At 37.1% G+C, this 18,097-nt stretch overlaps 1 protein-coding gene across 1 annotated transcript in view; it reads left to right on the forward strand.

Moving 5' to 3' along the window:
- Positions 1-7,935: 7,935 nt before the first annotated feature.
- LOC141599963 (beta-hexosaminidase 1) overlaps positions 7,936-18,097 on the forward strand; it is a 34,851-nt gene continuing 24,689 nt past the window's right edge. The window contains exons 1-4 of the mRNA XM_074420113.1: positions 7,936-8,433; positions 8,533-8,616; positions 10,021-10,056; positions 14,689-14,800. Of these exons, the coding sequence (XP_074276214.1) occupies positions 8,086-8,433; positions 8,533-8,616; positions 10,021-10,056; positions 14,689-14,800 (580 nt within the window). The 5' untranslated portion in view covers positions 7,936-8,085. The remainder of the gene's footprint in view (positions 8,434-8,532; positions 8,617-10,020; positions 10,057-14,688; positions 14,801-18,097) is intronic.

Consider the following 18,097-nt stretch of genomic DNA (forward strand, 5'->3'; position numbering starts at 1 on the left):
TCGTCGTACTTTAATTAGTATATATTTGAGCTAATCTTGTGTTCTAGGTGTATTGTTGTGTTTGTTACGGTTTTGTAGGAATCTAAGCATTTAGAGGCTTTTTCCTACCATTTTATACACCAAGTTCACTAAGCTAAACAAGGCCTAACATTGGACTAGCATGGGAGTTTGCATGAAGATTTGTTGGGTTGAAGTGAGAATTGCAAATGTTGCCAACAATCAAAGTCAAGGCCCAATGATCAAGTCCAAGTCAAGATGAAAAAGCTTAGGATTCTAACAAACTTAGGATGCTCATTTAGATGCTCAATGAAAGATTTATGAAGCATTAACCGGGTGCATTAAGGAGCATTTATCGCAAACATTGGATTCCTCAAGAAATTAAGTGAGGAATTAAGCGAATTAACCGAGAGACACACGACCCCGATCGGGGCCATGCAACCCCGATCGGGGCCATAGACATCTTCAATGTTTACGTTTTGCTTTCCTCTCCTATAAATAGGAGAGGTATTCCGAGGCTTTGGGCATCTCTTCTTCACGTCTCATTTTACTCTTTCATAGCCTTAAGCACTATAATTTCTCTCATTAGTTTTCTCATTAGTTTACAATTTAGTTAAGCTTGTAGTTGTTAAACATTTGGTTATTTATATATTCAAGCATTTGGTTTCCAAGTTAGTTCTATCAAGCTCCTACTTTGGTAATCTTTCTCTTATCTACATTTTGTATTTTGTTTATGAGTTTAGTATTAGTCCTTTACATTTCATCATTAGTATACAATTTCCACTTTAGTTATAATTACTACAATATGCCTTATAATCTAAATATCATTTGCATTTCCTTTACAAATATGAGTAGCTAAAATTTCTGGTCTAAGGGCTAGGGGAGCCATGCATAAATCAACTATATAACATGATAAAATAGATTAATAATAATATTGTTCATATTGCTTCTATCACATGCTTGTGCCACAATGTTTAATCTTTGTTTAGGGCCTTATTCAATTGATTAAGTTTGTTTATTCGTTCTATAAGTCGAGAGGCACGGAATTGAATTAGACTAAGCATGTATAGTAGGACGACCTAGTCATGGACGAGAGTTTCTCTAGGACCCGGTCTATGGTTGATGCTAATATCGTAAGATGGGTATCTTTAAGCCTAAGCAATTGACAATGTTGTTAGTACCAAGTTTATCATGATAATATATTTACCCTTGCATGTGTGACCCGAACCCCTTAGACTCTCTTTTAATCATATAATTCACATCATAGTTTTATTAGTCAATCAAACAATCAAACCAAACCAAATCGTAATCGACCTTGATAAAAATCTACCCATAGCAATTCACGAAGTAATTCCCGTTTCCTTGTGTTCGACCCCTATTGCTACATTAACTTGTTGTTTAGGGAATTTATCTTTGCATAGGTACGCGATAAGCCTATCAATGAATTACCGACATTGCGGTTAGCCCCACCATTGTTGTTACTATGGCCACCCCTGTTGTTCCACAACCCAACCGGCATGTTACTAGCATAACTCTGTGAAGGACCCTGCGAAAAACTCCTCTGCGATGGTCTCTGGAAACCCCCACTCATAGCACTGGTGCACTCATGCCTCTTCTGGCCCATACCGCCACAGTTATAACAGGTCATACCCCAACTACTGCTACCACTCCCATGACCACGCCCGTAAGAAGCTCCAGCACTAAACCCCGAACCTGATGAATACGCTCTTGCCTGGTTATGGCCGCTCTTCTTGTAACTAGACTGGCCACCGCCCTCACTCTCAGCTTTCCTCTTCTTAGAAACTCTCTCCTTGGTCATCTCAACTAACCTCTCGGCCCTCCCAGCACGCTCATAGACCTCCTTAACACCAGTAAGGGCTCCTATCGGTAACTTCTCCATAATCTTGGGGGTCAACCCCTTCTCAAACCTCAATGTCAAGTTCTCTTGGCTCAGCCCCATGTCCTCAGCATACCTAGATTTCTCATTAAACTTGTGGTAGTACTCAGCAACTGTCATGTCATATGTCATCTTAAAATCATCGAACTCTTCCCTCAACTTACTACGCACATGCTCTGGTACAAACTCCCACCTCATAGCTTTCTTAAACTCATCCCAAGTTATCGCAGGTAACCCCTGCTTCACATACAAATCCAAAGCACTCACCTTAACCTTATCCCACCACTCACCGGCAGCTTCCCTCAAGTAGAATGCAGCTTGTTCCACTTTCAACTCCTCTGGGCAATAAACTAGATTGAGAATATTCTCCATCTCTCTATGCCAATTATCCAGCAGAATTGACGCCCCTATTCCCAAGTACTCCTTAGGATTAAACCTCGCAATATGCACACTAATCTTGGAGTGATCTGGTCTCTCATCCTTATCTTTCCCCACTCTCTTCAAGGCCTCAGTAAGAGCATCTTGGTGCTCCAACATCTTAACGAGCTCATCAATACTTATATTCTCTGCCCTGGCATACAATGCTGTTCTCTTTGGCGGCATCTTTGAAACTATATAAGAAAAGGGTAAACATAAACACACATCCCATATCTCAAAACACGAAACAGCCTGCACGGCACCTACTCGATCGAGCCCCATCACCCACTCGATCGAGTTGAGGTCACTCGATCGAGTTGCCCACTTACTCGATCGAGTGCCTCAACTCCAGAACCTGACCATAAAGCTCCCAAAAACATACTCAATTGAGCCAACCTCCCACTCGATCAAGTTAGCCCTACTCGATCGAGTCCCCAATCCTACTCGATCGAGTGCCCAAAACAGACTTCTGCCCAGAAACGAAAAACTAACTACTCGATCGAGTCACACCCACTCGATCGAGTCTCTCACCTACTCGATCGAGTGCCCCCCACTCGATCGAGTCATGCAGACTCGTACACTACTCGCATGTTCAAACTCGCACTCCCAACTTTCTATACTTTTATGCAAAACGACAAACAACAATATATATATATATATATATATATATATATACGTATCTTTTATATATTCAAACAAACAACTTTCCTTCCGTATTTCTAACATGCCACGTTATAAATCAAACATCATGTTTTCATGCTTTCAACCAAACAACATACAAACCACATCATCATCATCTCTTACTTCATATCTCCTATCCTCCACATGCATGCATCCACCGATTTATACCACACATTACTATATAGATACACAAAGCACAAAGTAAACACATAGCGATCCCCACACACACCCCTTAGTGACCGGTTCAAAATTGTAGGGCGAGTTCGTGACTTTAGGACGTCTCCCAAGTCTTTGCATTAGCTCCTAAAACTCCTACCCGGGTTCATTTTAGTTTGACTCCCTATGTTCATTAGGTTCATTGGTTACAGGTTTCAAGATCGTCTCTCTGATACCACTTTGTGACACCCCCATATTCCAAGTGCTTATCAGGACCACTTAAGGTATGAAAACGTCACTATCTCGGTTACCCGAGGCAATGATACTCAAATAGACAATAACGAAACGTATTTAAATGATAGTAAAGTTTAGGTGATACAACAAGTTCCAAAAACTGTCAAAAGAAATACAATTGTTCTCCAAAACCCAAAGTACTCAAACAGCTAAATAAAACACAACGGAAGACTCTAAGACTGGTGGTGACTCCATCCCAGCTATCCCTCGCATAAGCCATCATACCTGCTCAACAACTGCTTACCATCCCTGAATGGATCACAACAATTTTTAAAACAATTAACGGGGCCAGTACTGATTACATAAAATAAATACCATAAAGGAACAATATCACAAACAGCTCAAACAAATCTCCAGTCTCCAACTCTAATCTCCACACAACTGACTACACACTAAAGTGTGTAGCCCTGTTAGAGTACCCATCGCAACAAGTACTCCTCGCCTCCAGTGGGGGACCGCAGCCGTTCCCACCTAATCCCCGCTCATCTTCATCGAGCGATAAACCCAAGTTTATTAATGTGCACATCCCCTTATGACGGAAACCACAAGGGGCGAATAAAGGGCATGAAGCCACTCCCGCAAGTGACTCCACTCAGCCAGGGACGCACCCCGAAGATCACAGACAGATACACAACCAATCAACATAGACAACCAACAACCATTAAAATCAAACCAACAATATAATTAACCAACAATCACCATCACAAACACATTATGTATCCAATACTGAGTAGGGAAACCCTACCTGGAAAGCAAACACCAACAGACGATCAAGCAGCTAAATCAGAATCTTTCCTCAACGAAACCTCCTCCTATAACATACATACATGCAATTACTACCACATTCATATAAATCACCCAAAACCCCCAAATATCACCCAATTAGGGTTTAACCAATCTTAACAAAACATTATAAAAATTATATAAAAAGCTTACCCTCGACACAAGGATCACAACGGCGTAAAGAACAATGCAATCCAACACTCCTAGCCTTGGGGTTTGCTAATAATGCGGCGAGAACAATCAACGTAACTTCTAATCTTTTCTTTGAAAGGTTTTAGGGTGTAAAAGTGTTTTAAGAAAAGTGACAAAAGCTTTATATATTAATCCCGCATTATTAACAAAACCCGTCAAACATCACCCGTAAACTCAGTTACTCGATCGAGTAAGTGACTTGCTCGATCGAGTGACCCTTACTCGATCGAGTACCCTACAGGCAGACCACTGTTTTGCGTAAAAAGCTACTTACTCGACAGAGTAAGCCCCACTCGATAGAGTACCTTAAGACACATAAAACCGTAGTATTACATGTTAGACCTGGGCATACACGAAAACAACAAGAAAAGATAAAACTGTCTCAAGGAACTGAAGTTCCCTTAAACAAAAGACAAACTAAATTAAAAACAAACAGAAAATTGTTGCCTCCCCGGCAACGTCGCCAAATTTGATAAGGCTAAAGTCGTATCACCTTAATCAAAATAAATCCTATAATACTACTAACAATAGCTACCGGTAAGTAAGGTATCGTTCCACAAGGAGGCGGTAATAATCTATTTGCTAATGTCTAAGTTTGTCTTAAAGATAACAGTTTTATGGGGGTTTTGAATGTTTGTGTGCTAACAACTAATTGCAAGTAAATAAATATGAGTTCAAATATATTAAAAAAGTCTAGGGATCGGGTTCACTAGGTAGTCATCCAAGGGTAAGGTTTAATTCATTGATTGAGCAATTTATATTGTTGAAAGTCATATGATCGGTCGATTCTAATATGACCTTTTAGATCTAACTTAACATGCAATCGCTATCATTAAGTCGGTCTAATTCAATTATCGTGGCCTATACTAGTCTTAACCCGGTTGGTGATAATCCTAGTTTATGCAAGACTAATTAATCAATTCTGATCAGTAATCAACTAATTAGAAGTAAGACGATAATCAAACAACAATTAAAAGCAATTTAACAATCAAATCATAAGTTAACCCGTTTCTAACAACCTAGATCTCCTTTCACTCTAGATAATAGATTTAGCTACTCATGATAAAAGAAATAACAACAATAAGATTAATGAATAACATAATAATTAAAAGCATAAAAGATGAACAAGCAACTGAATTAATGATCGAGGAAAGATTAGAACAATACCGTAATGAAGAACAATAAATCCGATGCGAATAATAAATAAACTAAACTAAGAGTATTGTAAGAGAGTTTTAGAGTAGCTATACGAAACTAGGTAGAATAAAGCATAAATAACCTAGGGTACGAGTTTAGGTATTTATAATAAAACATAACCGACTTAAGGAATTTGCGGAAAATATGGAAACTGGAGGTTCCTCGATCGAGCCCCCGTTGTACTTGATCGAGTACGTGCTTCCTCGATCGAGCCCAGCTCTACTTGATCGAGGCACCACTTGTTTCAGCTCCTTTCTTCGTGTTTTCTTCTTAACTTCTCTTCCTTCATTCTTATAGATTCACGTGCCATGCTTCGTGTATTCCTCCATGCCTACTCCGCGATGCCCATTTCATTTCTTTGCTCCTCAAATGCATCATTCCTGCATTAAACATCAAAAGGCGGGAGTATCGACATTCTAACATAAAAGGCATGTAATTAATATAATTTAACACGAAAACCGTATCAAAAAGCAATTAAGGGGAGACATAAATATGTATATAATTATGACTCACCAGAGCCCAAAAACGTCCTAGGGAGCCATGCTTAATTCACACTGCAATCAAGAGAAAACTCAAGCTGAAAACAAGTTGGAGAAAGGGACAAAAGGAATAAAGCAAATTACTATTTCTGGCTAAACAATGGGAGAGTTGTTGCCAAGGTCCTTTTTGCATGTCCTTCCATAATTCAGATATGACCTAGAGCCAAGGTCAAGGCCTCAACTGCACCAACTTGTCCTTATACTTCCAGCCAAAGAAGCACAACAGCCAAGGAAGCAACCTGTCACTATCACCTGCAATTTCTTTTGTTTTGTTTCAGTTTGCCTTTAAATCATTTTATGATCATTTGTAATATATTTCCAGTACTTTATTTGTATCCTAAGAACTAATCCTGGCCCTTAGATGATATTTCTAGGGTTACTTTGTAACAGAACTGCAAGGAGACGCCTATATAAGGACATCTATCCCATCTACATTGAGGTAGCTTTTGATGAATTAAAAACCTGAGAATTCTCTCAAATTTGAATCTCTTTAACTTGTGCTTAGTCTGTAGTTAAGAGTCGGGCCTGTTAACATCTTGTGCTTAAACTGTAGATGTTGAACAAAGCCTGTTAGTGAAGCATATTCAATCCCGTGCTCAGATTGTGGGTTGTTTAGCTTTGCAGTTGGCTCTAAGTTGGATTTTATCTGTGCTTACGAGTGATATTTTCCAATTTGAGTCGCCCAAATTGTTAACTTGCTTCCCTGTGAATGCTCTGCGGGATTTAAGTTGATAATTATATAATTTGGTCCTCATTCAATCCCAAACATTAACCCTGTGTCAAACTGTCTGAGTTCACCTGTCAGTCGGTCTTCAGCAATTTATTAAAAATACTTAGAGGGTCTCAAAAATCCCGAAAATTTACTCAGTGTTAGTTTACTCATTGAAGTGATTTGTCACCAAGTTTCATGAATTTAGGAGGTCATTTGCTATTTTATTCAAATTTATAAACTTTATTTCATTGAGGAAGCTGTGTCTGAGTTCTTGCCAGAATCACTTCATTTCTGTCATGTCCTTGGGTTATACACTGCAGTAGGCAAGGTAAAATTGCCGGAATGTTAAAATTGGGTTAATTTGCACATAATCTCAAATATTTGGAGGTAAATTGCATATTTAGAAACGTTTAGGGCTAAATTACACATAACCCCTGGTTGGGGCCTGAGGGCAATTTATTACTTTTCCCCCTAAAAAACGCTCGATTCAAAATTTGAGAGAAAAAGGATTGTACATCAGATGTACTACCTCACATTTAGGGGTTGTTTGGTTGCCTTCCAAATTCATAGGAATTGGAAAATCATGGGAAGTAGCTAAATGAAGGTTTGTTTGGTTGCCCAATTCATGGGACGTAGAACTTCCTATGGAACTCCAATTCCTACATAATGTAGGAAGTCACTTACCTAGCCTTAAGGTAAGTGGGAATTCCCACATAAATTCAAGTTCCCACATCCAACCAAACAAGATTTCTACAATTCACATGATTTTCAACTTCACATGAATTTAATCTTCCCGGGAATTCTATCTTTCCATGGTGAACCAAACGACTCGTTAATGACTTTTTGAGTTTTTTTTTTGAGTTCTATAAAATTTATAAATTACATTTTAGTTTTTTGATGTCAAAAAACAAATTTTTCTGAGCTTCTATGTAATTTTGTTGAGTTATAATATAACTTTTTGAGATTAATATTTAATTTAAGTATTAATGTTTAAGTAAATGAACTTAAAAACTTTATAATAAAACTCGAAATTTTTAAATTAAAAGTCAAAAACTTTATTGCTCAAAAATTATAGCATGTCACTCACTGGAAATTTGACAGGTGACGGTCAACTCCTCCCCAATCCCCAATCCCCCATCCCCCATTCCCCATCCCATATACTTCTAGTGACAAGTTGACTGATCGCCAGATTCACCAATATCATTCTTCCCTTATCCACCATGATTCCGACAACCTCGAAATCCTTGAATTTGTATCTCCTTACCACCACCGCTGCCGCACTTCTCCTCGTCTTTCTCTCGGCTTCGACGGCCACTCTCGACGACTCTCTGACCTACATATGGCCTTTACCAGCGCACTTCACAGCCGGAAATGACACTTTGACCGTTGATCCTGACCTCTCCCTCTCCTTCTCCGGTAACTCCGATATACTTTCTGACGGTTTCCTGCGCTATAAACACCTCATTTTCAAACAAGTCGCTAGGTTTTCCAGCAGATTTCGGTTTCTTCAGTCATCTGTATTTGACGTTAGTGTTCTCCAGATCGTTCTTCGCTCCCCTGACGAAGAGGTAGTTGTTAATCATTCGCTTATTCTATTTTTCTTCAACTTTTTCATTTGTTTTGTTGTGTTTTTGAATTATTTTTCATGTAATAATGTGGACGGACAGCTTCAGTTAGGGGTGGATGAGAGCTATTCTTTGGAGATTACAAGGAAAGACCATACGTCCATAGTCGGTGTTGCCAAAATTCAGGTCCATTTCTTTCCTTTTTTCCCCCCTTATTTTAAAATGAGCTTCTCTACGTACAATTATTTGCCTTTGATTTCTTTGGAAAGTAAGAGATCTATGGGATGCAAAAATGGAAAATTGAGACTTTTGTTGTTTCTACTAGAAAACCCGATATAAATACTAAGAACTTCTGCAGTTAAAGTTTACGGTCTCATTCTATATTTGCTCGTGCATAATTCTAAAATGAGGCGAACTCGTTAGGACTTTTGTGAAAGAGAAAATGGCAAAGTTAAACTTTTCTACAAATTATGGAACATTAGTCTAGTGTTGATAGTCGATTCAGATGGTATATATGATTTAGTTTAAAGATGCAAAGATCATATTGTCTAGTTTGCTTAGCCGAAATGTTATGACTGAAGCACTTATCACCCTTTCTGCACTGGTGTTACACTATCGTTTTCTTTTCCCGCTTTTTATTTGTCATTTTTCTTTGCTTAATAGTACCAAGACTAAAGAGTAAAGACTATACCAAATATTTTACCTTCAACGAACCTAATAAAAAAAAACTCGCAGCCCACAAACTTATACATGGAGCGGAGCCCATAACAAACATTCCGAGTTTTCATTCTATTACTGGCAATTTAACTTAAAAACCCCCACCCAAAGTATTTTTCTCTCAAACTCGGTAACTTTTCTACACGCATTTTATCTCTCCTTTTGTCATTTTCTCTCTCCTCCACTCTCTCTGGCAATCGTCTTTCACCAATTTTTGTTGAACTTCTTGAGTTTCATTTGTACTGTTAAACATGTTGAACTTGTATAAAATTGAATTTGGCATCTATATATTTTCCATTTTGCTTCAAAAATTATTAGTTGAGCTTTGATTTTCACTTCTTGAGCTTTGCACACAAACGTCTCAGCTTTTAGTTGCACTTCTGGAGCAAGCTATGATAACTTGTAGACCATTTCCTTATCAAGCTTCGTGTCTGAGCTGCTGTTATCTTGTAGAAGGGGTTATTGAGCTTGTAGAGTTCCTTTTCATCTTACTTGTAATTTAGTTGATTCAAAATTTCAAAGATTAGTTAACTTGATGTTCTTCTGTACTTCTATTGGACTTTGTGTTAACTTTTGAGCTTGTGTAAACCTTGTTAAGCATTATTTTGTTTACATACATTTGTAATCTGTTGCTTCAAATTAATGATTGAGCTTTCCGTTCCTATTCTCGATCTTGTTGTTGAAGTGGTTAGGCTTACAATTCTACTTGTTGAGCTTTATTATATTACCAGTGAAGCACTCTTGTAAGGGAGTTTAGTCTCTAGAAAAACTTCTTGAGTTTTCATCCTTACTTTTAGGAGTTTGCATATTCTTGTACTTTTCTTTAAGGAAATGATAGAATCTAAAGAGTTGATTTTTTTTTTAATCTTATAGGCCAATACCGTATATGGAGCACTGCGGGCTTTGGAGGTGCACACCTTTTCATAATTTTCTGTTTAACATAAGACTCTTTGCTTATCCTATAAGGAATTAATGCATGGTAATTGGGAACATGTATCAGTTTGGTTATTGAGAATATATATAGTTTAGGTTTAGTATTTAGCTGCCTGCTTTGTAATAGTCTCATTCAAATCATAATTCTCAAAGTTACCCATGTTTTCATCACCTATCGAAGTAATTGAAAATTTAACTGCCAGATAACCAACCCAGATGATGAGGCAACTTTTATGAAAACAAGAAATGAATGTCAAGATTTTGAATGGGATGTAATAGGTGCTGGTTTATTGCTTTTATAAGTGTAAATCTATTGTGGGACTAATGTTCTTGTTTTGGAAATAAAGGGTTATATGAGTGGTCCCTAGAGTAAGCACTTATGTTGAAAGGATAGAGCTGTTTCTTAAAATTTCTTGTTTCCATGAAACCATAGTTTTATATGAGGACCTCACTGTCTTGCAACAATTTGCGTTAATGCTTCATCCATACTTTATATGCTAGATTCTTATTCTACATATCAAAAAAGGTTATCTGTGTTATAACTGAGTTATATTATTGGTCAATCAACTCTGATAGCTAGAAAGATACTGTGATAGTTATGCTAACTGATCGATGTAATTACCTTCGCTCGTTTCCCGATAAAATAAAAAAACTCAGATTGTATCTGTATCTGCTTTTCATTTCCCCAAATATTGCTATTCAAATAATTTGAACTTTAGACAAGGCCATTGAGGAAAATATTTTCCAGTTGACTTCACAAGTTACCCTGTCCAGATGTCTGTTCTTCCTTTGCGAACTTTAATGAATCTAATTATGGTATACAGAAGCAAGGGTTCTACACGGATTGTGTATTTACCTTGTTATGCAGCAAGGGTAATTGAGGCATGAATGCATGATTGGCTAATCAACACAATTCAAATTTAGTTCCAATCATCCCTCAACTCTCCATCACGAGTTCACGACCACACACTGCCTCCGGTCCCCAGGTCCCCACTTGCTCTGCACATCTATCGTCAGCCCCAACTTGTGTCTTGGTGCAGGTCCTATGGCTCCCACCTACAACTCAGGCAGCATCACCATCTCCATCTCCAGTGCAGAGTCAATCACCAGTGCACCACTGCCACCACTATCAGCGAGCTACTTCACACCATACCACCATTCATCTCATCACCATCTTCCACTCTGGCAGCACGCAACACCCACCACCATGTCATGGCTCCATGACGCCACTTTCAAGTTTCATCTTGTATAGTTCAAGCATTTAACATACCACCACAATATTATATTTGCGTGTATATTTCAATCATGGCAAATGACAAGCTCATATAATTGTAAACTATCTTACTACATCACTCTCAAGTTTCATCTGTCATCCTAAATTTTGCAAATACTGTCTTGCACTCTTACCACATTCCTGGTATATCATCATGCTCCATATACCATCCCAACTTTTTATTAACAATGGTAAGTTTTATACAAAAGGGGAGAGGGAGAGGAGTTGGGACTGGTGGTTTACTGCTTGGTGTGGTGGTCGATGGAGGAGTTGTGGTGGAGGAGTGTTCTATATTGGCGCCAGACGAGCTTTGGTTTATATTGAGAGATAGATGAAAGAGGGGGGCAGCCATGCTGGTGGAAGATTGTCCTAGGCATGGCCAGATATTTAAGACATTCGGGTAGTAGTTGACTGAGTTGTAGGTGGTAGGCTGAGGTCAGTGATCGGCATATGGTTGTTGGGCTGGTCATTGGCTGGAGATAGTGACTATTATGTGGTGGCTTGTTCTTCCTATCGGTAGTTTCAGATTAGGGAGGGAGGTTGTGGGAGGAAGAGGGATGAGTTATGGAGGCAGTTTAACCAGGTGCCCTTTGATTTGGGTGAGTAAAATATGATAAATAGCCGGACAAGATTCACCCACAAATATGTAATTTAGTTCTTTGTTGATCATTGTGATTGAAAAAACAATCCTCAGGGGCAATATCATTCAACTCTTCTCTGCATCTTAGTTTAAAAACGCGCGCCTCAAGTGCGTCTAAGGCGCGCCTTGGATGACTCACTAACCAAAACGTCTCAGTCATTTTAAGTGCGGCTTTTGGGTAAAGTTCACTTAACAAGACTCGCTAGTATGCACTTTCCGTATTTATTCCTCTAGATCTTTAATTATGCCATTTTTTCTCCATTATTCCCACCTTAACTAAAGTGTTTTTGCTTCTTTCTTTTGTGAGTACCAGTCATTCGTTGTAGTTTTTCGACGCAATTTTCATCTTGGGTCATTCGGAAAGTCTCTTTGTGTTGCTAACAAGGGTAAGACTACGTACATCCCTCCTTACCCGCAATTTGCGATAGCCATCGAGGCACTGCGGTAATGTTGTTGTTGTATTCCCAACTTTTACTCCTTTACATCTGTAAACTCCTAAAAAAGGTATTGTTGCCCAATTTTTTTTTTTTTTTTTGGAAAATACAAACTTGTTAATGAAAGTAGAGCGTTGCGTTTTGCGCTTTGCGCCTTGGCTCCTGAGCACCTTGGTGCGCCTCTGCAGACTAAGCTCTAGCTAGAGCCAGGATGTTACCGAAATATGAAAAATGAAAGCTATTTTTTAGAGTGAATAATTGAGCTCAATCCTAGAAACTTTCTAGGTGGATATATTACATCTTATGCTGCAATTCGTTAAAGAGTTTCATGCCTCTTTAAGCTTTTTTATTTCTATGTGCAGATCAATGAAAGATTTGAAATCGAGTATCTTATGAGTATAGGGATTAGTCTGTTACCAGTGTTACTCCACGGCGTGTCGATGTCGGACACGTGTCGGCGTGTCCGACACGAAATTTCTGAATTAGCCCGACACGCCGACACGGTCAACGATGTGTCTTGACCAACTGACACGACCGACACGACAAGTTATTTTTATAAATAAAAATAAAATTTAAAAAAAAAAATACAGTTTCCATAAAATTAAAAATTCTAGTTCGTATATAAAGTCGATTGCCAAAAAAAAAAAAAAACATGAATAATGAACCGAACCTTTTTTAAACTTGCAAATGGAAACAAAGAGTTGCCTTGGGACTTGTTAACAAAAAATAATTAAAAATAAAGAAATTTGACTAGTCAACTTTTATTAGGTCATAACTTTTTTTCAACAATTCAGTTTTCACAACTATGCAACGCCATCGCCACCATTCCAAACAAAATGAAAAATATTGTACTTTCACCCTTCTTCTTCTTCACTATAACCCAACCCAGATCTTATTCTTCTTCTTCACAAAAATCCACTGCTGTACTCTCTCCGGCGCCGACACGGCCGACCTTCATCTTTCGTTGAAGAATTAACATTGAACTTTATACAGTAATCCTCGTGTCTACCCGAGTGCCATGTAAGTTCCACTTTTCATTTTTGGCTGACATTTTCGTCACAGCCGTGTCAGTGTCGTTTCCGGCAAAGCCGTGTCAGACACGTGTCGTGTCGGCCACCGTGTCGTGTCCGACACACGACACGCTACCTGGCAGCCGTGTCGGAGTAACGCAGTCGTTAATCATGGCCTAATCTCATTTGTTGTGCTATTAATGTGGCTGATTTCTCAACGGAATGCAATCCCAAACTTCTCAAGCAGACACCAAAATTGACCAAAATTCGGTTCATAATCATGAATTAAACCGCCGTTTGATACTGATCTTGGTATTGTTCATTGTGGCCTACTTGTCCGCTGTGCTATTAATGTGGTTGATACCTCATTGAAATGCAATGCAATAACATTCAAAACCATGATAAATATGTCGTTATCCGCGTCACGGCCAATATCTTATTTCGTGGTTTAGATGACTAAAGTAAAGGAATGAACTTGTGTATGAAGCATATAGTAGGATTTTGACGAGTTTAAGGCTCATTTAAGCCTCATTTCTCAAATTTGTCTTTATTTTACATTGGAAAAAAAATCTGAATTTTAAATTTTTATTAAAATTCATGTCCATGTATTAATCCTCAATTTAGGACCATATAAAAAAATTTAGTTGGGGCGAGCGGATACCTGATAGGATACCGTTGTCTGCTTGTCTGCGTCGTTACACCTGTATTTGTGTCCCGAGTATCATCGATCATGCCCACGTAGTTGACACTCATACCATAGTTTTTTTTAGTGTTACACTGTCATTGTTGCCAAAATTGCGATGATGAAGAAGACCAATCTCTTAAATTCCATTTGGCTTTTGTACAAGTCCCTCAGTAATTCACTATTTGATTCACTATTTGATTTGACTGGAATCAAGGGAGAGTTCAGTATTGAGTCTATTGACAGTTCAGGAGTTCAGGTGAATGCTGCACATGCAAAAAACCCTCATAGTGATCTGACAATATGAACTTGGGTGATTTATTGTGAATGCTCACTACAGCTAATGTTTTTTCATTTGTTTTTTCTTTTTTTTAATAAAATTTATTCCCTCACTTTTGCACTAGAATGCTTGAGTGAACTTGAAATCTCTATTATTTAGATGCATATTGGTTTCACTTGGAGCTTTTGTTAGGCTTAGTAGATATTTCTCTTCTCTTCTCTCTTTTTTTTTTAATTATTTTTTTATAAGTATTTTCCCCATCTTTAATTCTCGTTCGGTTCCAATGCAGACGTTTAGCCAGTTATGCACATTTGATTATGCATCAAAATCCGTGAAGATATTCAAGGCTCCGTGGTATATAGAAGACTTGCCAAGGTTTGTGTATCGAGGACTTCTTATTGGTAAGTTCTTAATATCTATAATCTTAAAAGAATCCAAAAGTTTTCTTTGTGTAGCATTGAGTTAGCCATGTGCATTTTGCAAGGAAACATGTGAGTAATTATGGTTTCGATAAAGAAATCTTTTTCCTAAACCATTGACGGAAGTGGAATTTAGCTAGAAATCACGTGCGTAGGACTTAAGAGTATTGCCTTGTATGTTCTAATCCTAGGGGACCTTTATCTCAGATGATTCTACGATGGGCGGGTCGGCTAACATAAATCATCCTTTAGAACCGTCACTGAATGGTCGCACTAGTACACCTTGATATGCAAATGAGGTAAAAAGAAAAGAGTGAAAAGGGAATGGGAAGGGAAATATGATACAAAAGTCAATCTAAACCTATGGGTATAAAAATCAAAAGTCGGTTTTCATTTATAAAAACCTAGACATACAAAATAGAAATCAAATACAATAACATTTGGAAAAAGAAAATAAAATGAATGTTTGAAAATCGTAAAAGTAAACAAAGTGTTATAAAATAAAGAGGAGAATTGTAGAGAGAAGGTAAAGAGAAAATAAGGGAGACAAATATATCTTTATTTCATTATTAGGAGGTATATATATACACATACAATAGAGTTATAGTTCTTATAAGACACCCTATTCTAGAATCTTCTAACATATGAACATCTATATAATAATATTTCGTAACACTCCTCCTTCGATGTCCATTACCGAAGAACATGACTCGTTAAAAACCTTACTAGAAAAACCCTATGGGAAAAACACTAGAAAGGAAAAGTGTGCACTAATCTTCAAACGCGCATAACAAGCTGCCTCGTTAAAACCTTTCCATGGAAAACCCTGCGGGACAAAACCATGGCTCCTCCCGATGAATACATAACTTCATATAACTTGAAATGAACTATGCTTTGATGTAACTTCTCGATCGTTCAATAGAATCCATCGTAGTTGATAAACTTGATTTCTTCAAATCTTTGATAATTTCAATTTTCATATTTCTCATAATCTGGATATAGTATGATGACTCTTGGATATTCATTTTATATAATATTTTCGCACCTTCTGATAAGATATAACTTCAATTCTCTTCAATAGATGACATATATTATATGCCTAGAATAACTGTCATCTTAACAATAATGATGATCATGATTATAGCGTAATAATACGCTTATATTGCTACTTTGTTAAAAACCTTGTTAGGAAAAACCCATTGGGACAAAAATCTAGTCGAAGGGAAAAAGAGTGTAGCTATCTTTCCTGAATTTATTTTAATTCACTTCAGGAGAATTAATCCGATAATTAACAATTCATTTAATAATTGATCTTTTTTTGCCAAATCATCTTAGTGTATGGATTAACATCCTCATTGTAGACCTTTACTACATTATTTCTGTACTTCTGGACCATAATGTATTTTCACATGTTTATCAAGAAACTCATCCAAATCTAAATTCCATATGCTCAAACTCCGAGACAAGAACAATTGATGTGAACTCTTCAGAAGTTTGAATATTCCATTTTAGAAATAATTACGATAATGTTTTAATCGTATCGTAGAGGTTTATAATCACGAGTTCCCAAAACTCAATTGCTAAAGTATCATCATATGATGATCATTTAAGAGGCTCCTACTGGAGTTATCCTTGTTGGAATATATCAGAGTATGTTTCTCCGTTTCTAACATTTATCCATTTAGAACAATATTATAAAACATGTTCATGCATATGATATAAAATTAATTCTAAAGAATAGTTATATAACAATAAAATAATTTATATAAAATAAAACTAATTAATATGCAAATGACGAACTTAATCTCTAAATGCACATGATGATGACTCGATATTGCAAACTGTATAGTTTCTTTTCTATATTCATAACCTGAATTGACTTTGTGTCAATAAATGAACTTCAAGTTCATGAGCTCATTTATAATCATAGATTATATGTCGACAATTAAAATGGACTTAAGTATAAGATCCCCATTTTCTAGTCCATTAAACTCCGCGGAGAACTGATCAATGATATCTGAATATATATGGTACCATTCCTTTTCTGTACAGGCCATCTATTATCATTCATCTATTATCATTCAAACATCTATGTCGCATCTATGTCACTTCTGGAATATCCAACTTTCTTTACTACATAGGAGTATTACCGACTGCCCATGCTTGCCATTTTCTTATTATCTAAAATATGTAAATTCATGTGTGTTTGTTGTCAATTTGGTAAGAATCTCAATTTTCTTTCCATTACATTTTCGTTCTTCCTTTTGTTTTTCATCTTCCCTTTTTTTATTCGCATTTTGAGGCGTGCGTTCACCCATGGACGGTTCGAAAGGATGATTCATGTCAGCCGACCCCAAATCATTTTGGGATTAAGGCTCTGATGTTGTTGTTGTTGTTGTAATCTATAGCTCGCTATACCACATATAGGGCTAATTTGTCTATAATTAAATTATAGATTTAATGTAACATATTACATTTTGATAAGATGATCAAAGTGGTAATGTAATACATCTTCATAGTCAAATGAATACCATCATTTATAATTCCATAAACCTTTTATTTAATGTATTTCTTATTGAAAACAAACCACTGAACCTGAGGTTGAGTTGGGGCATAACATAGTTCATAGTTGCTTTTTTTACGAGGTTTTCCTTATCATTCCCCCCCGAAGGTTGTAAAAACTATAACCACCTTAGACCTTAATTTCTCATATCACCAATGAGAATTTATATGGGCATTTTTGTATAATAACAAAATATTTTGGGGAGTAACATATATTAATGTGCTGAATACATTGCCAATTTGAGAGATCAATGATTTCATTTATATATAAAATGTGACAACTACTCATGATATAAAATAAGCACGAATTTTACTTTTTAGAGATAATTTTGCAGCGGAAGTAAAAACAATATATAAAAGGATACGAATTAGTTGTGAAAATCTACCAAGACCCCTCAACTAAAACTAGGATATGACGTGATCACACTGTCCTCCCTCGCGAATTGGAACACGAATGATGGCTCTCACCTCGCAAGGATCGAATCACACTACAATCTCAACTTCGCAAGAAAGAAATAAAGAACTTATAACTCGCAAGCAATAGCACAACAATAAACTCTTGTATTAATTCTCAAACTCTAATTGAATAAAACTTAATACAAAGCCCTCTATTTATAGTAGAGTAGGCCGACTAAGAGGATTCATAAAACTGCCTAAAAACAACTTTTCTAAACTCGACCCTTAGAGAATTGGCAAAATTGCCTTATTACAACTTGC

The sequence above is a fragment of the Silene latifolia genome, chromosome 9, assembly GCF_048544455.1.
Source record: "Silene latifolia isolate original U9 population chromosome 9, ASM4854445v1, whole genome shotgun sequence".
Lineage (NCBI taxonomy): Eukaryota > Viridiplantae > Streptophyta > Magnoliopsida > Caryophyllales > Caryophyllaceae > Silene > Silene latifolia.